This window comes from Apteryx rowi, unplaced genomic scaffold (genome assembly GCF_003343035.1).
Source record: "Apteryx rowi isolate R43461 unplaced genomic scaffold, aptRow1 scaffold_60, whole genome shotgun sequence".
NCBI classification, from domain to species: Eukaryota; Metazoa; Chordata; class Aves; order Apterygiformes; family Apterygidae; genus Apteryx; species Apteryx rowi.
In genome coordinates, this window is record NW_020450872.1 from 135,690 (window position 1) to 158,678 (window position 22,989).

The following is a 22,989-nucleotide window of genomic DNA, read 5'->3' on the forward strand; positions in this document are numbered from 1 at the left end:
GCTACACAAAATCCCTGAACTCATCTCTCAAACAAGGCTGAAGATAAATGAATAAGGCAGAAACATTTGTCCTGGACTTTTGAGGTTGGATCATCCACACAGATGAAACGAAGCCCAGAACAAACCAGCACCTTCCAAAAGCCCTGTCCCTTGCAGCTCAAAGCCAGGGACTTCAAAAACAGCACGTCCATCCGCTGGTAACGGCTTCCAACAAGAAGAGAAGAAGGACACGTATCAGATTTGAGCAATGTGGGGTTTCTAATTCAAGATGTTCATAGTGGGGCAGAAAGCCTGAGTGGAGTCTTTACAGAGTAGTTACAACAGTCATCTTGCCGTCAAAAAAAAAAAAAAAAAAAAAAGGTTAAGCAAATGGGAAACCATCCTTAGCCCTGCATGATTTAAGGGGTGCTCTTCTAGAGTGACTCTGCTTCAAGTACCTGCAAGCGCAACGATACCAAAGTTGTAAATGGATTTACGTAAGGAGTAGTCAAAAATAGCTCTTACATGGGCCTCCTCAGACTCCACGGACTTGATCTCCGTCAGCACCTCCGGACCCTGTGACAACAGGCACCCCCAGCAAGCACTCGCCTTATCACAGCCTTCCCAGCGGTCACACTCACTCTGTTTTTAACTCTTCCCTTTCCTGCTCTCGAGTGTTATTTCTCCTTAGTCCATTATCAAATAGACCTTGCTGGTACTGCCATATTAGGCCTATCTTTCTTATAAACACGGTTCACAGACTAGAAGTTTCTGGACCAACTTGATAAATCCAGAGGACATGTGTGGAAGTTGCTTATATGATGCAAGAGGAGAGGAAGGGGATGTTCATTCCTTTACTGCATCTGGAAAACAAAGAAGAGAAGTGAACCGAAAAGTGGTTTCTAAAGAGAATTTTGAGATATTCCGAATCATATCACATCACAGCACCATTTCCAGTTTGGGAGTTGTGACTTGCTTTTTCCACCTGAAAAGCTCAACCCAATCCTCAAACTGACGTTTGATGATGATAATAACAAAATATTATATAAAATAATTTTGGGATCTCTTTAGCATCCAGCACAATTTTAACATTGATGTGTCATTTTTATATGACTTATCTAATGGTATGGATTTTGATGTATTCTTCTGATGTTTTGCGTTCATAAGAATACCTTGTTGGGCTACACTTCCATTTATCAGATTCATAAGATCTAGCTCACCTGAAATCGGGAAAGGAAAAGCAACACAGATTTTATTGGTACAGCCTGTATCTGGGAAAACATTAAAATTAGTAGACAAGAAGCACATTTTTAATTGCCTCAGGGCTGGTGGTTGACCCCAGAGTCTAGCATGCCTCTTGGGATTAGGACCAAAAGCCAAAAAAGCCAGTGAAGAAATGAAGACAAAACAAAAGATAAACCAAATAATATTAGCTTAGCAAGCAAAGGATGTCCAAATTTAGTCCATACAATTTTTGTTGTAAGAGAGAGGCTAAAATTATCTCCCACTAAAACAAGACTCTTCTATCCTTGTCATTTAGGAAATCTTTCAGTTGACATGCATGCAAACACTAGAACTGACAATTACTTGCAAAAGGAAAAAAAAGAACAACAAAACAGAGGTTATGGGAAGAGTTATTTATTGTGCTAGTCTGACAGCCCAAATGAGATGAGATTAGACAGAAGTGCCCAGGCACTATTTACATGAAGAATCTTGTCTTGAAAGAGAATTTCATTTCCCTTTGCTGTGCCACGATTAGGAATACCAAATTTCTTAGAAGAAACAAAGGCATGGGGAGAAGAAAAGCTTTCACTTCCTCTTTTCCTCAAAAATGAAAATATGACGAAGGTCTACAATAATCCTTTACTTGCACAAAACGAATATTTATTTACATTTTTGAAAATGCAGAATGCATTGTTCACAATTTATAGGAAGTATATTTAAGTCTATTAAATAAATACGATTCTTTACCTTTGAATGATGATAAAACTGTTATTAGAAATGGCGCTTCAGTGCACACCAAAGTACCTAAGCTGAGATACCACTGAAATAGGAAAAATTTAAAAAATTGCTGACAGTGGAAAGCAACAATACAGTTCAGCTGTACAGAAAAAATAAAGTGCACATAAACAGTACGTAGATTACAGATACCAAGGCATATCATGTTTCAAAAAAAAAAATTTAGCAGATGAATTTAATATACCAGCACATATTCATTATAGTGTACTTAATGCTGTACCTCTGTAAAGGACCCACAATAAATGTGGTCTGAAAAAAATACAAAAAACAGTAATTGCCGAAAACTAAGTTTTGAAATAAAGCAGCTTAAATTGAAATAGTTAGTAGAAGAAGTTTTGAAGTCTGCTAAGTAGGCTCCAGCTTGGACAGGTCACATAACCTCACCTTCTCCATCAAGAGAAGTTGAAAACCAGCCTACTGGTTTTTGGTAATTTACTTACAGTTTGTAAGTTCTGCTATAACCAAATCCCTGACAGTCCTCAGAGTGTTTATGCCTGTGACATACCCCTTCTCCCCAGTTTGCAGATGGGGGATGAGGGACTGAGGGTGGTGGGACTCATCCTACCCGGGGGACCTAGTCACCCAGGGTCACCTCACAGTCTACAGAAAGGAAAAGCACAATACCACAGCACAATTCGTTTGACCCATTTTCAATGTCTGCCTTTGGTTGAGCTGAAGCGTATCCCAGGAATGTGCACATCAAAGCCCTCCAGACTGGCTCAGGATACATCTAACCCAGGCAGCATGAGGAGACCCAAGTGAGCTCTGCCCACTTGCCATGCTGCCTGTCTGTGGCGCCCAGCCCCAGCTCACAGGATATTTTAGCTCAGGCTTGGTGTCATACCAGTGCGGTCACACAGTTTTTGAATTGGAAATGGAAGTGCAGGCAGAGCAAGAGCCCATGCAGCTCTAAAAGAGCAAGGCTTGTTGGTGGCCCTTGTGACAACAAGGGCAACTGAGGATGCTACGACTGAGCCCTGCCTGCTCAGCTACCATGTTTCCTCTCCAGAGTACGAGGCCAGTAACAGACACTTTACAGATACTTGTGTGTATAGACATATGGTGGAAGAGAGCATGCACATACATAGGTTTGTGCACCTCTATCAACGATGACTCTTGCAAGTGGTAAAGTCTCCTAATAACATACAGCTCCCCTGAGCCACAGTTTTTTGACCGTGGACCATGTGGTTGGCTTTTTATACACCTGTGGTGCTGGTTGCAACTTTGTTCTGTTTGCCTAACATCTATCTAAATCCAGTATTTTCTGGTCTCTCTTGTAGCCTCATCTTATTCAGCAGGTTTTGAAGTCAGGCTGCCTGTACTTATCAATACCTTTTCATCTGTATCTCCAAAAATAATTCCAAAGAAAAATATACATACTTAACACTACAAAGTAAAAAAAACCCAAACCCAGGATCTGCCCATGGTTTGGGATTTTTTTCCTGAATTCTGCCCATAGATATATCAGCTTTCCATGTACCCAGGCTTTGTATATTTGATACAGCTGGCTGACAAAGCAGGATCTCTCCCTTATAAGAAATGTTCATGTTAAAATTTGGTCATGGGCCATGTTGGAACAAAATTTTTTTTTCTTATTATTTTTTAACCGTGTTTGCAAACAGAAAATTCTAAGGAAATTTCATTTTGGAAATACGGGCACACAGCGTTTCTGTAATGAAATCTATTGCCTGTGCTTTGAGAGGGGTTCAGTGACACTGACAACATCCATTTCAATTAGCAGCTGCCTAGGATCCCAGCTCCTTGGCTCCAGACGGGTCTAAGGCTGCCAAAGAGTTTAGCTTCCCAGTGAAATGGGAAGCCCTCCCTGTCTTAACTGGCTGCTCCAGAGAATGGACTGTAGGAGCACCGAGTCCCTGGCTCTGGAGCAATCCACGAGGCTTTCAGGCACAGTCGGATTACACAGAAGTTCATCAAACCCAACATGTTGCAGATGAAACACATCAGGCCCAGCGAGCAAAGATGGAACAAATTAATGTCTTAAATTTTGCTTCTCTGACTAGATCTCATCACTACTTCTGCATTTTCCGGACCTCCAGCGTGCCAGCTCTGCCACCCTGGGAGATTTCTGAAGCTTCAAGTCTATACATCTTCTCTACAGCTTGCTCACTGAGCATTTGGAAACCCACAAAGCCTATGGTATTCCACCCTCTGAGGCAAATGAGTCCCATCCATCTGCTGCTCTCCAGGCCTGAATTTAGCCCAGAGGTTGCGGGTTTTTTTAGCACACCACATCCTAGTCAGTTACCATGGCAACTCACCGTCAGCCTGTCAGATACTGATCCTAGTTACAAGCTCCACTTCTGTCAGGATACAGCTATATCACTAATGGACTAATTTCTATAATCAAAAGATATGTTTTATGGTCTTTATTTTAAAATCTAAGATGAATAAAGAGCTCAAGGTTTTCATCTGCGCAGAACAACCTTATTCAGACCTGCTATTTTCATATCAGTCACAAATAATTAAATATTTGTATTAATCTTTTTTTATATACTATATTGAGAAAGAGCCCTTAAGAGCACTCATTTTTGTCACTGTATGGATCACCAACTGGTGTATCTACGCAGCAACAATACCACTAGTCTTTTACCAAGAAATCTGTTCACCCCATTGCCTCAAGAGAGGATTTTAAATTGCCAGAGCAAAGGAGTGTGGTTTAAGATTCTGAGTTGCCTGCTATTTTTAAAAGACATAATATGAGCTGGTAGAGGGGGACTCAGCTCAGAAGTATTAAAGGATCTGCATCTGGGTTTTATTACTAGGCTATTAGGGGATGATAGGCAATTCATTTCCTCCTTCATGCCCTAATTTCCCCATTTGTTAAAGAGGGATGCTGATGTTGGCCTCCCTCTTTATAAAACAGATCTAATTGTTTTAAAGCAAAGCTATATGAAAGTTAGATATGAATATCATCGCCACTTACATCATCGCTTAAGGTGACATCGGGGCACTGTCAGCAGAGAACGGCAATGTTTGACTCCAAGTACATTTTGCATGAGCAGTTGTGCTGGGCCCTGGCTGCACGTTCTCTGGTTGGCGGCAAATTTAGCGATACACCTCCTAGCCCCAGCAGGCACAAATCTGGGGCTGGTGGTGCTGGATTGAATAGATTCCCACCTTCGCTCTTCTAGTCTACTCTTTCTTCTATAATATATTCCAGTAGTTGTTCCCTGTTCTGCAACCTACTTTTCCCACTGAGATGCCATTTACCTTCTCATGGAAGGGAGAAAAGCCTTTTTGTCTTCTAGATATGCGATACATTTTATTTACCTGCATAGCTCTGCAAATCCAAAGTGCTTTCTTGTAGCAATGTCACATGTCCATTACACAGCAACACAGGAGACTGTATTAATGTGACAGTCAGTTTGTATTGCTGGATACCCTCTCCATACTGCATGCAGGTAGTATTAGATTATTTTCCTGCAGCTCCAAATGCCTAAAGCTGATCTTTTCTATAGATGTTTTCTGTATTATCCACCTGCTCTTTTGGATGGATAACCGCTGCTGAATTGAATATTGAATATTTTCTCCTTCCTTGAGTCTAATTCAGATTTTCATTTATCCTCGTCTCGCTCTCTTACAGCTGCCCTCTATCTACTTTCCTGGGAACAAACCCTGGAGAGGGGAAGCGGAAACCTTTCTTCTCCTGCATCTCACATCTGTTCTCTGTCCAAGTCATACTGCCATGAAAAGCCCAAAGGGCCAGGGTCCAGCTGCCCACTGGATCTTGAAATCAGTGGGTTATACTTTCTTAGTCCCTACACTGAACTCCTTGATATACAGCCAGAGAACTAAGGACAAAGAGATGATGAAAAGGGTAAAGGAAGAGAGAAATATTTTTTCTAATAAAATAATCAAGATAATACTGTTTCTTGCTTCTGTATTTTTTACCCAGCTCTCCTCTACAAGGGTATGCAACAAACCAAATTTAGAGCCTCCAGACTGCAACCAAATCCATTCAAAACAGTGATGTGAAATTCATGTGTTATGAATGAAAAAGCTGGATTTCTGAACCACTGCATGGATTTTCAGTGTGGTGTGCGAAAGTGCCCAACTGCCACCACTGGTGACACGCACAAACCCAGTGAGCCATTGGAGCCTGTAAATGTGCTGTGTGTGTGAAAGGTTGATGGGGCCTGGGAGCCGCTCCGGCCAGAGAGAGGGGGTGTTGATGGAGGCACCGGCTGTAACTCTGGAAGCCAGGGTGTGTTTGTGAGTCTCCCTGTGCTGGGGCTGAGCAATAGCTCCTGCTGTGGGGAGGGTCACACTCTTCAAGAGCAATGGAGCTGGAGTGAGGTACACAATGGACCCCTTATGTGCAATGATAACAGCTACACAATGTAGGTTATTTCTTAAAGAAAAAATAACCCACTTGAGAAATATTGGAATTTTGAAGCAAGTCTTACATTCTGAGTCCTTGAGCCTTTAAAGTTCTTTAGTACAATCAACATCCAAGCCAAACTGTTTTTGTTACAGTGCCTAATCTACACAGGGTTTATTTAAAAAGTCACATGCATTTAAAGATTTACAGAAACCTTCCTTGCTCTTTATAATCCCAAGGTAAAATAAACACAAATTATTTTAAGGCAAAGTATTTTCTCTTCAGACAGATCAGCACACCTTGTACATTTTTTTAAATGTACAGAAGCGCTGAATAGGTGTCTTGTGGTCTCAGAGCTAACTCCTGACAACCATGACATCATTGATTCAGTCAGCAAGAACTGAAGTGAAAGCACTGACTCATTTGTACCTACTGAATGATCATCATAGTTAGATGAGTGTAAATCTGGTCTGGCAACTTCAAAATGTGATACTCAAGTCACCATAAAAAATACCTTGTAGAAACTATTGTTCCTTCAGGTGATTTAGCAATCATTACAGGCTGATTTTTTTTTGTTTTTAATCACATTTTTTTAGTTATGTATGGGGACCCAATAGAAAAATGAGGGCTATATAGGCAAGAAATATTATAGAGAAAATAGATATGGAACATCAGACTCATGGTACTGATGAATTTTGCTCACTGAGGTATCTATCTCTGCAAAAAAATGAGAACACTGGAGAAGAAAAGGCCCATTAAAAAAAAATATACTAATTATAGAACATGCAGCAGGTGTACACAATTAGAAACAAACAGCCATATACATATGAGAGTAGGAGGGTCTACAACAGCCGGTTTTGGAGGTGCAGGGTGGGGACAGAACCCTCTCAGTCAATGCACAGCCCATGCGCTAGCCCGGCATGCCACAGCTGCACCAGGTCGGTAAAAGCATACGGTCAACATACACTAAGGAAGAGATAACAGTGAATTATGCTGGACTCAGCAGTGACACCAGGGTATCACAGGAGACAGGAACGTGATAGAGCATGAAGACGAGTGCACCTGAAACGCATGCAGTGATTCGCCCAACAGCCACAGAATCAGAGGTTCACTTGTGATACTTGTCACCACCACAACAGCGTCCTGGGAAGGACTGGAGCATGGGGCTGTTAGGTGCTGTTAAGGATTTGGATGCTGTTAAGGATTTACAACTGCAGCACTTAATCATTTGGAATGAATTTCACCACCCGCTGGAGATGTTGCTAGGGTAGGCAAATACCGTGGGGGTCTTTCCCCTGTCTAGGAGACAGCAGTTAAGGAACTGAGAGGAGGGATCCAAGTCTACTAGAGATAAAGGATCGATGAAAGATTTTTGGGGGCTTGACTTGACAGCTGGACAAAGGCAGTGCCCAGCTAACAAAAAGACCCCGGTTCCTGATCCCTACAGCCACTTTCCTTCCCCCTCCCAGTTCTCCTCACTACTCACCAGGGGAGAAAAAAGCAGCTGTGGGCTAGATTGCATCGGATAAAGGGCAAGTTATGAAGGAGAAAATATTAGAAACAGGGTCTGATCATTGAGTCATACCAGAGGGGAAGCAGATCTGCAGCACTGCTTGAGAACCACTGCATTAGAAAGGATGGTCCCACCCCTGAGATTTGTTTCCTAATTAGTAACAAGCCAATTAACACACTGTAGTTGGAGGATATTTAATTTAAATAAGAATTTCCCAAATTAGTACCCATCAGTTGTAACTTGGATAGTGAATATGACAAATTCCATGGATTATATAAATGCCCCTCCACCTTGCAAAAAATGGAAGCGCACCAGTATGTTGAGTCATGATCAGAAAAAGAAAAAAAAACAGCTTGTTTTAAAGAGTAGCGTGTGCCTATTTTTCCAATCAAAACATCCACTGAGCCCATTAATAGCAGGTTTTGAACTTCAGTTTGCTCCATCAGCAAAAGTAAAGTAATCAAAAGGGGAGCATTGATAGAAAGTAGTTAAAAAAAAAAGCAGAGAAAAGGTAGATGGTACCTTCTCATCAAAAGAACGAAGCAATTGCAAATCATAAAATAAAAACATTAGAAACTGAGAAAAATAAACCTCTTACCCTCAAAAAATAACTCAGACTCAACACTAGGGGACATCACTGAGAGGACAAATCAGATGCTTACACAGATAAAGGTAGTCGGAGATGATATTATTCATAAAAGTAGTTTAAAATGGATTTAAATCCACATGTTTCAAAGACTAAATCACTCTGTTTAGGCAGGGCAGATTACCTCACACCTGCCTTCCATGTTATTTCTTCTGCTTCACCTGAGGCTGCTAGAGTTGGCCTCCTGTAGCAACATGACTGCGCGCAGGGAGGAATATGGGCTCTGACCCACCTCCAGGAACTGCCAGATCACACAGGAGGCATGAGTCTGCCATGGGAGAAGCTAACTGGCACCTCATTTTTCAACAGTGCTGTCAGGTCTGGCCCACAAACTAGTGAAGTATGGAGGGTTCCCAAGGGCGTTATATGGCCTTTGTATTAGGCCTTAACCTCAGACACTGAACCTGGCTCAGTGTTATTTTTTCATACAAAAATGGCTTTGCAGACACATCCACAGCTTTCCAAGGCAGCATCTCTTAGTGTATTCTCACAACCATATACACAAGCGCATACACCTTCAATAATAGCTATTTTGCTCAAGTAAGGACACTGAAAATTGCAGTAAACACTTCTTTGTGGAATTTCTTCCTCAAAATTATCCTCTGGGATGTCCTGAAAGTGCTTAACGTATATACAATAGTCTACCACAACATTTTACTCAAGAAGCCTACATTTATCTGCTGCTTAAGTATGAAAATTTCATGATAAAGGTGATGCAGGATGTCCTTAATGAACCTTGTCCTATCTCCATCAGGGCAAGGCATAAAGAAACAGAACTTAGGCAGGTAACAGCTTGAAACGGCTCAGAAATCTTTGACATTAGAACAGGAAATTGCTTCCTACAGCGACCATCTGCCCAAGCTTCAAGACACCAAGTTATTTACCTGCAATCACAGCAACACATCAAGGAATTCACTTCTGATCTTTCCAAGTCTTAGTAAATGTCCTTCATACAGGTGACTTCCATGACATCTGAACCTTTGCTTTACATAATTGCTTGCTTTTTAAATCTGTTTTCTTGCTAGGAGGTAAACATATACAGCAAGCTGTTGCAGGACAAAAAGACAGCAGAATCAGAGAGGACCAGCTTGAGCATATCTACAGTCTTTGATTCACATAGCAGGGGAAACAAGGCACTCCCTGTCTCCAACTTCAGTTCCCCCAAATTCTCAGTCACCATCCCATCAAGTCTGGGCTGTTAATACTGTAATTAGAAACTAAAGGTTTCAGATATACATCTTTTAGTGTCCAGCTAAATAAACTGGCCATTCGATGCATAACAATCGTGTTATGTTCTGTTGCTTGGTGATCTTTTCCTTTCATTGGCTTAGCTGAAAGGAAGAATTATGGTCTCAAGTACTGTATCACTATAGTAGTGACCATATTAGTATAATGTACGTATCCACAGATTTTCATCTCTACCCACAAGATGAATGCTTTTTAGACTTCCAGGATGCTTCTGCTCTCATAAGATACAGAAACAATGCTTAAGAACAGCAAATTAATTTTATAGTCATCAATTTGTTTGAGCTGTACAAATACAGCATGATGTTAGCACTAGAGGGAGCTCCTACAACATCACTGATCTCAAATTCCACAATCTCAAATCAGATCCAAATCATAAGATTTGCTTTTAAAATTGTGAAGTTTTAGATTTTTTTTTAACTTCTGTGTACATTTGAATAACATCTTCAATTTTCTTTGCTGTTACAAACTCTACAAATTTACCAGCATCCCTCCCACTCCCACCAACAGTTCCATGTTATTGCATGGTTCTAGGAATTAGGACTTAACCAATTACAGAAGATTTATTAAAAAAAACGATAGCAACTCTATGAGTATCTTAGTTTTTAGAAAAACTCCTTGAGAGTCTTCAATAAAGTTTAAATAATCTTCATATAAATATCCCAACTATTCAAACTTCTGCCCTTATTGAGGTTCAATCCTCCTTTGAATCATTAAATCCACATTTAAGCATCTAGAGATCAAAATGAATATTTGGTCTTTGAACAAATAACAAGCCTTGTGGCAATACAGTGTTTTTTGGGGAGCTCTGAAGGAAAAAAAAAAAAAAAAAAGACAGAAGACTGTTGCCTTTGATTTATATTGTATGCTCTTTGCTAGCAATTGCTATGACTAAAGCAATACTGGCAGAAGCAGCTTTTTTATTTTTGGAAACAATTAAAGCTATCCCCGGTGATGATTTATAAAACCTGTCTAGTAAATACAAGGGCTATTCTCTCCATATTCTTGAGAAAAAAGAAAAGATAGAATTATATATATTTACACGTCTCAAAGAGATGGTTTTACTCTTGACACACAATTAACTAGTTAACCTACAGATTTTAAAAATATACTTTCTACAAGACAGCGGACAAAGAAGGGTCACAAAAACTTCTCTGTGAGGAAAGATACTGAATTAAAAAAAAAAAAAAAAAAGCCCTGCAAAAATTTTAATCTGTAGGAAAGGAGGAAAGCAAACACAGCAAAGCGGGGATAAGGCTCTTCAATTTTATTCTTTAAAAGCTAGGATCTACTGTTTGCAATTTTTGCATTATCTTGTTTCAAAAGGCAAAAGGTTAATAATTTCTAAAAAGAACCCCAAGCTTATCACGTAGAAGCATTATGGCCAGTCTTTTTGGAAGCAAATACACCTCCAAAGTACACATCATGTATACAGGTTCATCTATAGAAGACCTAACAATTACATCATCATTTTATTGAATTTCTTTCACAGAAATGTTCAGGACCCCTAGCCATGGAATAGGTCCACCATGGTGACAGACACCAACATAACAGAAATGTAGCCCAGTTCCTCTTGCAGCTAACAGCTAAAGTAGGTAGAGCAGACAACCCTACTTATATATACACTAAGTACACTAGTATATATTTACTGTATAGTTCTTTAAATCTAATAAGTACTCTGTTCTGTTACAAAAATTCTAGGCTAATTTACATTTCATAGGAAAAAATATTGCTAAGTACAGTGCTATGAGCAGTAAGATTTGAACAGTTCTAGACCACTGTGTTTCCCCAGCACCAGAAAAAGACATAGCATGAAATCACAAAGTATTCTTTCATTTCTCACTGACCTAAAAACATCCGTCCAAAATATACATCCTGAGGAAAAACTAATGCTTTTCCTCTCTTTCCCAACGCCATGGCCACTTACATACTCTTTCTCCTTTTGTCACCAGATAAGAGAAATACCCATATCAGAGGCTACTTTCACTCCATACCTTAAAAAACAACTTACCTTGGCTTCTTTCATTCTCCCTTGTTCAGAATAATCTTACAGGAGAGTTCTCAAAATGTTTCTCAGATTTCCATCCTCTGTTGCACCAGCTCCCTCTGGGTGTGAAGTTTCCCATTTTCCATGACTCTCCGGTGTTCTGAGACCGCTTCTTCTCAGTGAAGAGAAGCCTCCAAAAACCTTGTCTCCCCCACCATTATCTTTCCCTTTTTAAAAATTCTCTTCACTGGATCATTTTCAAAGCTTCTATACTTTGCTCTTGCTCAATAACGTTTCCATCTCCTCCTGCCTAATTCTTCTTCTCAATCATTTCTTTACTCCTTAAAAAACAAAACAAAACAAAAAAAACCCCTGTCCATCTCCTCACTCTTTTCCTCCCCCCTCAAGTTTATCTTCCTTGCCCAAGTGCCTTCACTTTTACCACCAGTTAGTTCCATAGGATTCCCATTTCTCTTTCCTCTCAAATCTCTCTTTTCATCTCCTCAAATCTTAGTTTTTCTTTCCCCCTCCATTTCTGTGATTTATATCCCTTCTCCAAGTCCTTTTAGAGCCCCTGCATCATGACAACTACCAAGAATCCCCAAGAATCAGGATATGAAGCCTGCCACGCTGGTACCCTCCTCCATCTGAACTGGAATTCTTCTCGTCATTCTCTACTTCCTCATGGAGCCTCTTAGCATCTACTACCTTTGGCAAGGAGAAGAGCAGCCACTTGGCACAGCCACCCTTTTCCCCGCCCTGTTTTCCTTCCTCTCTCTCCATTGCTATCCAAAAGTATACGGAGGAAAAGTAGAGCCTGCTACACTTTGGGACTGAACTGCCTTTCTTCCTAAATTGGTACTTCCAGGAAGTCAAGCATAGGAATTTTCAAAACTATGCTCCCTTAGTTAATTTACACTTCATTTTCTCTATTTTAAATCCAAGGGAAATTAAGATATATCTACTATCCCTGCAAAGAATGAATACTCATGGATCTGTTACTGAGGCAGAACTATCTCACCAGCACTACAAATTCAAACACGGAGAATGCAAAGTAGCACTATTATAAGACTGATGGAGAGACAGATTTGCATATATATGTGTGGGTTATGTCTATGGAACTGCAAGGCCCAAGCAGCATGGTGTCTCATTCACCAGTCAATTCCAGTGCTCACAGTAAGAAATAATTGTATTTTGTCACTTGACAAACACTGTAAGGAAAAATGCAAATCAATGCTGTAACGGGGATGCAGTTATAAGGTGATAAATTAATGGTTGCACAAAGAAAACACAAAACTACTTAAAACAACCAAATCTTTTAATTAGAAAGCAACAAACATGCAAACAGCAGGTATAGAAATTTATTTGAACCAACGTTTTTACTATAATGAAAGTTACTTTTAAACATTGATCCAAGCTCCCACATCTGCAGGTTAAGGAAAATATTGCACTTTGCATCTTCTAGCACCCCTCATACATGGCAAAACGTTTTAAAAACATTTCTGCTTTTTGTACTTGCACGTTCTCCCAAAGTCATGCACACAGTCATTCAAAAACAAAATGTTAGGTTATCCAAAAGCAATACCTTAGAATTGCACTAAAGCTCTGTAAGGAAAAATATAATTAATGTCTTATACAAATTTCATAACGTCTAGGTGCTTGCACAAACTGCCAGTTACTCTTCATCTTCGTTTTCATTCTCCTGACCAGATCCTTCTGATCTGTCACCTTCCAGTCGGTCTGTAATGCACAGAGAAGATTTAGTACAGATAAATATTTACCCCAAACATTAGAAGTTATAAAGTAGCATCTCCCTGGGCTGCTATTATAAAATGCACAGTGCCTATGGTAATATAGTAACAGACCCATAAGAAAAGCTGAAGATGGACTGACAGCAGAGATTGGGTAGAAATGTTACAACAACAAAGGACGACAGTGACATCAAAAGCCCTAAAGGATTTCCAGGCATAGAAATGAGTTTTATACACAAAAGGAGAAAACTTGCAGCTGCTGACTGGCTCACAGCACAGAAAAGATGGATGCAAGCATAAAATTGAAAAGAAACGGTAAATCCAAGGGATTGAGAAGACTGCTTTGGAGAGCCAGAACTAGAATAGCAGCAATTAGAAATTTGTAGACTCCAGAAAACTGGGGAATTGCTATGTGTCACTGCATACATCAGGAAAGGTGCCTTTTGATGTAAACATTTAGAAAAAAGGCAAATACAGAGATGTGTGAGGGAGCACAACTGGCTCAAGATGTGTCACTCAGACAACACGCACTGTCAGGTTAAGATAAACTCCACTCAGCAGCAACACAGAATTTGTGCCAAAATTGTTTTAACTAAAGTGTTGGACAGTTCTTTGTTTCTCCACTCAAAAAACCCCATAACATAAATGAAGCAACAACTAAAATACTCAAAAGTGGCCAGGCATACCACTGGGCTGGATACAGTGGCTTCCTCCTCCTTTCCAGGCTCTTTCCCCCTCGCAGATCAGTGGACAGGCAAAAGAGGAGCAGTAGCTGCTGCCAGGCAAAGCGTCCCTCCTACCTCATCATCATCAACCCAAAAGATACCCACTGCTCTGCTCAGTCAGTGCCCAACTCCAGTTCCACTAGCTTTTCACTCTGTGTCATACCAGCCTCCCAAAACATCCTCACTCTGCTACTCCCAGCACGCTGTCTCCCCACCGTCCTTTGTTTTCAGTATCAACCCTCTGCTCTCAACTCCTTCAGAACCAAAATCCAGGAAAACTAGTTCCTGGTGACTATTCTCCATACAATCCCTCACATCACTGATCTCAGCCCCGAGCAAACAGCCCATTCACCGTAGGGACACTCCAGTACCTGCAGCCCTAGCAACAGCTGTCAGCGACCTCAATAATATGTCCTGCAGTCCCGTATCTCCATACCCTTCTTTGTCCCCATACAATTCCAAGCCCACAGTGACAGTCAGTTTATCTTATGATTCATTCCAGCCATCCCCAATATTTCCATCACACAGCCCTCCAAGGGCTCCAGTATATCATCACACAGCTCACCTCCAAGGCCATTCCTGACTAAAGAAAATATTTTCCAACATAAAGTAATACATTACTAATAAACTGTCAGAATGGGTAGGCTGGTAACATTTAAAATGTATTTTACTCTCTTCTTGCCCTTGTTTTGAGGTAAAAGTAACAGTCAGCTGCAAAAATATTCCGGGTCTCTCACTAGAAAAGTGAGTCCTAAGTTTTTCAGTCAAGACCACTAACAACCCTTCAGCTTTATGTGGCTACCTTTGGAGTTGGTGAAAAAGTTAAAGATCATAATTTTGGTTATTTAATATAGTTCCACAATTTCACCTACCTATATATATATAAAATATATATATAGACCAAAGTTTCAAAAGTTTCTCACCTGCTCTGATATGATTCAATGATGCCAACATTCGTAACATAAAAGAAGCTGGAACAGTAATAGTGTTTCTGGTCTCTTCCAGCATTAATTCATTACGTGTTATAACCTGGAGGCAGGAGAGGGGGGAAAAAGCATTAATAACAAATACAAAATTGTACTGCATCAGTACTGGTTTGTAGATACAAAGTTTCTATGCAAAATGCACTTACTGAGTCCAAAATTACAGTAAACAAGCAATATTTTAATAATTATTAACAAATACAGTTATAGCTATTGTACGTGGTAAGAAAAGTCAGATAGTGGACTCTGCCTACAGATATGTATTTGTCTAAGTAGTTTTCTAGTAAGGTTATCCATCATTCTTGTCATCATTGTCCAAGTGCATGATAGGCATTAAGACAGGCAACTGAGGAAAAACTTTTGGAAATGAGATCTGAAAGGAAATAAGGAGGACTGAAGAGAGGAAAAGAGAGGTGCTATTACAGATGGCAACTGTTGCAGAGAATGAAGTTCTAGAGCCAGCACTGGCCAAGACTGTGGGAAGGAAAAGAGATGAGGTTAGCCTAAACTCCTACCTTCATGCTGCTTGAAACTTTTTGGAGAAAATCCAAGGAATGTAAGCCGTTACTCTATCCCTGTTCAGGAACACTCTTCAGCTCTATAATTCTGTCTAAACAGATCTACAGCTTGCATCTAAATGACTTTAAATAATCAGCTCCTACTGTCTTAGCTTCAAGGAAAAAAAAATTTCACTAACAAATACTTTTAGCTCTTTTGCCTCCTTCCTTCCTCATGGTAACTCCATGCGATTCTTCTTGCTTTGCTGTTAAATTCAACTCCCACAGCTTTATTTGTCTCTCAGCTTTCAGACTACAATCTCTTGCTGTCACTGAGCATAAACCTTTTGTTAGGTGGAGACAAGTTTTGACCATCACTCAGTCCTTCCTACCAGATCAGCTTCTTTAAGGCAGGAAAATAGTGCATTTATCTTTCTCCCTAAGACTCCTTCTCAAGCCTGTACCTCTTCTGAAGAAAATGTTTTTGCAAGTCCCAGCAGTGGCCTACTCCGAGCCAAATCACATGACCTCTTTTCTGTTATCATCATCTGTTTACCAGGCACTTTGCACAGCTGATTGCTTTCCAAAAAGGAAACAGCTAGGGAAGACAAGAGTCTGTCCCTTTCTATTTCACCTCCTATTTCTCCAGTGTATCATCAATAATAAACCTTTGGTATCCTCTTCATTTCTTCAGCTCTTTTTTATTAACTAAAAAAAATACTTAAATCTCTAAATAATTTTTATTTTGATATTAAAAATTTTAAGTGACAAAAATATTAGTAAAATAATTACTTTTAAGAAACATTTATGTTTAATAATACTTCTAAACCCTGAAGTGCTCCAAGACACTTCATAGATTAAACTTGTCATACAAAATATAAAGAAGTGTTACTTCTGCTACAATAATGGGATAGGTTCAAAACTCACAAGCAGATGTGGTTCTGGGGAGGGCTAAAGGGGGGGTGGGTTTAAATACATATTGTACTAATACAAAGGGGAAAAAAAAAAGGCTATTTTCCTCTGTCCATGAGGTTGCTCTAAAAAGGCAAAAAATAAAGTAATACCAAATTTGTCCTGATATATTACTTACAGAAAAAGAGAAAACATCTAACATTTTAATAAATTGGGTTACCTAAGTCACTAAAAATATGACTATTCAGCAGTTTTAACTACATGATCATCATAAAAGAGTTGCTATAGACATTGTTATTGTTTTGGGGATACAAAAACACCATTGTATAACTTTACACATGGACTTTCTGGTTAATGTAGCTGATTGAATTTCTTAGGCTTGTAATGCTTGCTTTTTTCCCCTGAAGTTCCCAATTTGTAATCTTGACCTTACCTCCATATTACGCTACAGAATATTTAATAGCATTGAATTTTACACTCCCTGTTGTTCTGTACATCTCTGTGTATATTTCAGTTATCTATTTAAAGATGACCACTGCCCTCATTTTTAATGACTGCCASTTTTCCTTCTACACCTGACTGTTCATACTTTCTCCAGCTTCTTTCATGTTCATGATTTCATATTGCTTATTTCTAGCAAAGTCTTAATAAATACAAAGGGTCTCTGTGTGCTGCCAATGATACAAAAGTTAGCTGTTATAAAGCACAGCCTTTTTATTTGTAGCTCACTTGTTTAACATTAAATAACTCACCTATCTGATATATATAATTTTCATGAAGGGCTTTTCTAGAATTGGATGAGGCAACATTTCTGTGAAAAAGGAGGAAAGGGTCTTACCTCATCTGCAAGTTTTCTGTTAAAAATCCTGGATTCTTCCAACGGCGACCAGATTTTTATATCATAATCAATACCCGAAGAGGCCAGAACTAGAATTAAGTAATAATAATTATAAATGAAATGTCTGATTTCTTCACCTGTATTTTCTGCACTTAACTGGAGTTGAAGGAAAATACTTCACTGTACACCACAACATCACTTCCTCTGCTAGAAACATTTACTTGCAAATGTCAGTTCCCACTCTGAACACACAGCTGTGTAATTACTAAGTCCCCCCAATGAGATCCGAGCTACAGACTACATTGTTTTGAGTATATATGAAGAAAACATATGCAAACATCAAGTGTCTCTTAAAAAGAACAAAAATCCACGCAGAACATGCGTAAGACAGCAGCAGAAAATAAGAACAATCCCAGCTACTATGAACACACTTCTGCTGATGATGGAAAGTATATGCGGTAAAAACAAAGCCTTAGGACTTGCAGATCCAGATACAAAGACAGATGCAAGATAATTTCAAAGATGTATTTCATGTAAATTCCTTTGACATTCAAATATACAAAAGCAATGGATGCTCTTGCACGTACTTATGATAGTATGCAAAACAAAATCAAAAATCCAGAACATTCTCTAGATTATTGCACAAAAACACTATGGGAATAACAATTCCATAGAAAGATCTCTGTAACTTGGAAACTGTACAAGATTAACTGTCCCCATAAGGAGGATGACCTGGTCATTAAATTTTCAGCGTGTGGTGGAAGTTCCATCAAGAAATCAGTAAAGTATTTTGAAAGGGGCTTCCAAAAGGAATTGTCCCCTGAAGTATCCCAGCTAGTCATACACTCCAAACATGTCTCGCACCACTATTTCAGTTAGACATTTAAAACTTCAAGGCTTATCCAATGTAAGGCAGTATTCTATGTTTCTGCAAACTGTCAGGGACCTAAGAAAAAGCTTTCCTGACTATATTTCTGGAATCAGTAAAGCTAAAATGGAGCAAAAAAGCCTCAATCTTTTTTAGTACTATTGCAATTTAATTTTTGTTTTTACAGCTGACTTATATTCCACAGCTGTCCAGGCTATGAAGCAAAAATAATACAAATGCTGTCTTTGACTGTGTCAGAAACTTCAGAATGGTTCAGATTTCTCAACCGCATGTCAGATGACATGCGATTCTTTCCAGACTACTATGGTCTGTCTTTTCTAAATATTTTTTCCACTAAATACAAATTAATAGAATTTCTATGAATTTCTTTCACTCTTCTAATCCCACAAAGCCAGTGAGTCTGAGACACACTTTCCTCAATATATAAGCAGAGCAAGCAGAGACCAGATTCCAATATTAATTGGAACAATTAATAGCCAACAGTGTGGCTGGCATTTCAGTGACCCCATATTTCCCTCATCAGCATCATGGAAACCATTTCATGAACTGGGGGGAGCAAGAGATGGGATATTCTTCTTACTACATCTTAACTTTCTAGGAATACTACGTCAGTAATGTTTATATTCCAAGAAGTTATTGGGTATGTGGGCTTTTAAGGGCCAAGGGTCATTAGTAAAAGCCAAAATTAAAAGCAGTATTATCTAATTTATAAGGGAAATGTGAACAACAGTTTGATGAAAATTTATTACAAAGGTCTCAGGCAAAGAATTGAAGATTGAGCTTTAAAAAAGACAGCATGAACATACAAACTGTGAAAAGTGATAGTCTTACTTGGGTCAAATGGATGAGGCTGAAGACAGTTCACCACATGATTATCAGCTTCCAGCAGCATGAGATGTTCAGCAGTATGTCGATCCCATATAAAAATATGGCCACAATCTGAACCACTCATGACAAAGTTAGAGCCCCAAAAATTGGCTTCCTTTATCTACAATAAAAATAAAAATTACTTTGTAAGACCACTTGAAAAGCACTTCAAACAGTATATGTCCATTTCTGCAAAAGCAGTGCCTCTAAATTAAGAACCCTGCAAATGAAGAACAAACATAGGTATTTAAAGGAAAACAAGAAAAAAAAAAAGAAAGAAAAGGGAAAATTCAGAAGATTAAAGATCGCCACAGCAAAGTGGCTGCTAATACAAAAAAGGAGAAGAGATAAGGAGGACTGAACAGTTTGGAAATAAATAAAAGAAATTGTAACATAGCTAAAGGATTACAGAGAATGATAGCAGATTTGTCGCTTTCCAGAGTGAGGAGAATGATATTGGAGACAGGAGCATATGAAACTGTTTTTGGGAAGAGTTTGTTAATTTAAAGTGAGTGACAGGCTAATCACTGGTGAGGATTTGTATTTACAGAGGAAGAGAAAATTGAAGCTTATGAAAAAGGGAGGGGAGGAATCAACTGGGACTGACAGATAAAAAGAGGTCACAGAATCAAACTTACTTTAGAGGGTTTTTTTTTTCTTTTTTTTTTTGATTTTCTGTAATCGATCAGTTAAGAACTAAGGCTTCTCAAGTCCACAGCCAAAATTAAAGTCATAAGCCACTGAAGAAGGTAGGCATTAGGGTGGAAGTGACCCTTCAGCTTCAGTTATTATAGCAATACTCAGTAGATGAAACTAGTTGTATTGCTCCATGCAAGTGGCACCAATAATATCACAGATTTTTGACACAGTGATGATGCGCTGTATTCCATATGGTTGTTCATATCACTATTTTGTTACGGTATCCAAGCACCTTTGAGAAATGTTTCAAGTGATAGGACTTAAAATTTTCACGTATCAGTAGTTTTCCCATGTTATCAGTAAAGGGAAGAGTAGTGTAATAAAGTGCCAAAATGGATTTTTTTTAATACACGTGTGGCTGCATATAAATGTTAGAGTGCAAGGCAAAACTCATGATGCAGCAGGCGGCAGGTTCTGTGAGAGCCCACAGTTCACACTGAAGGTCATTCCAGCATGTTGGACTCATTATACAATTTTATTTTGCCCTGACAGGACTAACACCACACAAACTGTATTAATTTTTAAACCACTTAAGTATTCATCAACAATTGTAATGGGATGATCTTTGAATTGGGCCTACAGCATTCCTCTGCAAGCCTATTGATAACAAGGTAGTTTGACTCTGGATTACAACTGTCTGTAATCAAAACATTCAAGGAAGATTTCTTTGGTGTTTGTTGGAGACACATTTGAAGGAAAGAAGTTCTACATCTCTTAAAATAAGACAGTGATTATTTTATTCAAAAGCTGCACAAATTTCTCAAGAATCTTTCATAAACCCAGAAAAATAAGGAGAAAATTCACAAACACAGCATTGTGACTTAAAGCATCCACATCTGTTGGTCAGCGAACCCAAGTCGGTTGGACGGGCCACTAACTGCAGGGCAACAAAGAAAGATCCAAGCTCCTGAGAAGGCTTCCAAAAAACCCACCACTTTTCGTTGCAACTGTATATAGTCTGTTGCAGCAACAAACTATTGTGCTGCTGTTGCAGCAATTTTGTGAGAAAGATCTGAGCACGTTAGGGGAGGCTGCATACCGCCTCAGTAGGGATGGCAAAGGCTTCCTGTCTCATTCTGCCTTTATTTTCCTGCCATCAACATCCAGTCTCTGCTCCTTCTCTCCATCTGATGAAGAGAGGAACAAGAACATCCACTGGGTAAAAGGAAAATGGAGGTTTTAGGGAACAACATGTTCATGCTTTAGTTCATACTGTATAGTGATTTATTACATCTCCTGTTTCCCCTTCTTGTGTGAAATGCTATGATTCAGTAGGCATTTGAATGTTGTAAACTCCATAAATATTCGTAGTCTCATCAGCATCATTGTTCTTGATATGCATTTGCTAAAAAAGCTGTGAACACTTTTTTTTAATGAAGTGACTGTCTCCCCTCAAAAATGGCCAGACTGTCTTGACCTTGATTTTGAGGATTAAAAAAACAGCAGTGAAGACAACGACAAGATACCTAACTTGCCCTGTATTAGATGTCCCTTGGGAAGACAAGGGAGAAGATGAATTTAAACTTTTAACTCTTTCTCCCCATCCTTCCACCTAAAACACAGTATTGTCATAGGATTATAAGAGTAATGTATTACCTAGCTATAATTTATTTATAAATATCATTAAATATTAGTTATTTATTTTTATATTGATGCATGTCTATTTTTATCTTTATTAGCCTAATATTATTTATTTCTTATCTATTATTTGTTTATAAATAATTACTTGGGTAGCAAATAATATATTATTTATTTATGAATTCAGTGGGAAAACCCAGACTTTGCATATTTCACAGAATTGCACTCTTATGAGTTCTGGGACTGAACAGAACTGAAGCAGTCTGATCTAGGAAACAGAATAGTATGACAATGAAAATGATCAAGTAAAAAACAGAAATTGTAGCCTGGGAAAAAGATGTAGTAGTATCTGATATCCATTTCTTTGAAATATAACGTTTGTATTATGATGCACCAGTTACATTCACGATACCCTTATGACTACAGCCTAAAAGAATATGGCTTATTTAATTTATGAACCAGAAAACTAGAATAATTTTTAAAAAGCAACTATTAGATTTGTTAAATGTAGAATAATCTTTCCATGCCAAGACCTCTCTCACCTTCCCTTCCTAAACAGAGGTAACTGATATGATGCCAAACAATTGAGCAAACAAGAATGGGTCACTTCCTTCACTAATGATAATAATTTAGTGATTTTTTGTTTACTATCAGATTTCAAAGTTCTCTTTCTCCCTCAGAAATTACTTCTGATTTTATTTGGATATCAAAATAATCATTGTTAAACTATTTGAAATAAGGACAGGCTGGCAGCAGTACCTTTCCCAAACTGAAACACTATTCTACATCATCCACAGGGTTAAAGGGGATGGCAGAGGGAGGAGGGATATGGCTTCAAAAATGGTGAAACGCAATCGCAAGATGTGAGCTGAAAGCTCCACAATAGTCTGATGCTTAGGCTGGAGAAAAGAGTCTGGAAGTTAAAAAAGTAATCCTATTCACAAGATTACACTTTTAGCAGTTATCAGTACCTCTTACTAGAATGAAAGGGCTTTTGATCTTTTTAAAATGACATGCTAGCGAAAAAGAGATGCCTATGCAAACATAAGTTTCCTATTCCAAAACCCTCTTCAGATGCAGCAGCTTTTAGGGTGACACAGATGATGTCTGAATGCTTTAAGTTTAGCATGAGAATCATTTTTTTTGTATTTAAAAATGTCTCAGGTATTAGGGACAGAAATCTGAGTTTGAGAGGGGCAAAAGACCATTTACACAGAATTCTATGATGGAATAATTTTCCAAGCAGCAGATCACAATAAAGCTTTAAGAAGAGGGGGGTGCCTGCGCCTCACCTTTGTTTTTGCATAGTTTTCTCAGAAAACACACTGGACAGTCTTGCTCTGTGCCTTTCGCCAGCAATTTTGATTTAAAAACTGCCATGATAAACAATCATATTAGTAAGCCAAACCATTACTGCTGTTAAAAATATGTACTATATTTCCAGCATGACTTTGTCCAGCTTTAAATTTCAGGCTTGGAATCTTGCTAGATCTGTCTTCAGAATGTGTACCAAGGATAA

General features: G+C 38.8%; 1 protein-coding gene and 1 long non-coding RNA gene across 8 annotated transcripts in view; both read right to left on the reverse strand.

Moving 5' to 3' along the window:
• Positions 1-645: 645 nt before the first annotated feature.
• Positions 646-12,025, reverse strand: LOC112974461. The gene is made up of 3 exons (XR_003256279.1): positions 11,756-12,025; positions 9,384-9,545; positions 646-842 (listed from the first exon to the last, which is right to left on the reverse strand). It is a non-coding gene; the product is annotated as an uncharacterized LOC112974461 (long non-coding RNA).
• A 1,006-nt stretch (positions 12,026-13,031) lies between these two features.
• Positions 13,032-22,989, reverse strand: part of DCAF6 (DDB1 and CUL4 associated factor 6) — a 97,367-nt gene continuing 87,409 nt past the window's right edge. For all 7 annotated transcript variants that reach the window (XM_026083379.1, XM_026083380.1, XM_026083378.1 and 4 more), the window contains 4 exons: positions 19,158-19,314; positions 17,438-17,526; positions 15,131-15,236; positions 13,032-13,471 (listed from right to left, as the gene is read on the reverse strand). In XM_026083379.1, coding sequence (XP_025939164.1) covers positions 13,407-13,471; positions 15,131-15,236; positions 17,438-17,526; positions 19,158-19,314 — 417 coding nt within the window. In that variant the 3' untranslated portion in view covers positions 13,032-13,406. The remainder of the gene's footprint in view (positions 13,472-15,130; positions 15,237-17,437; positions 17,527-19,157; positions 19,315-22,989) is intronic.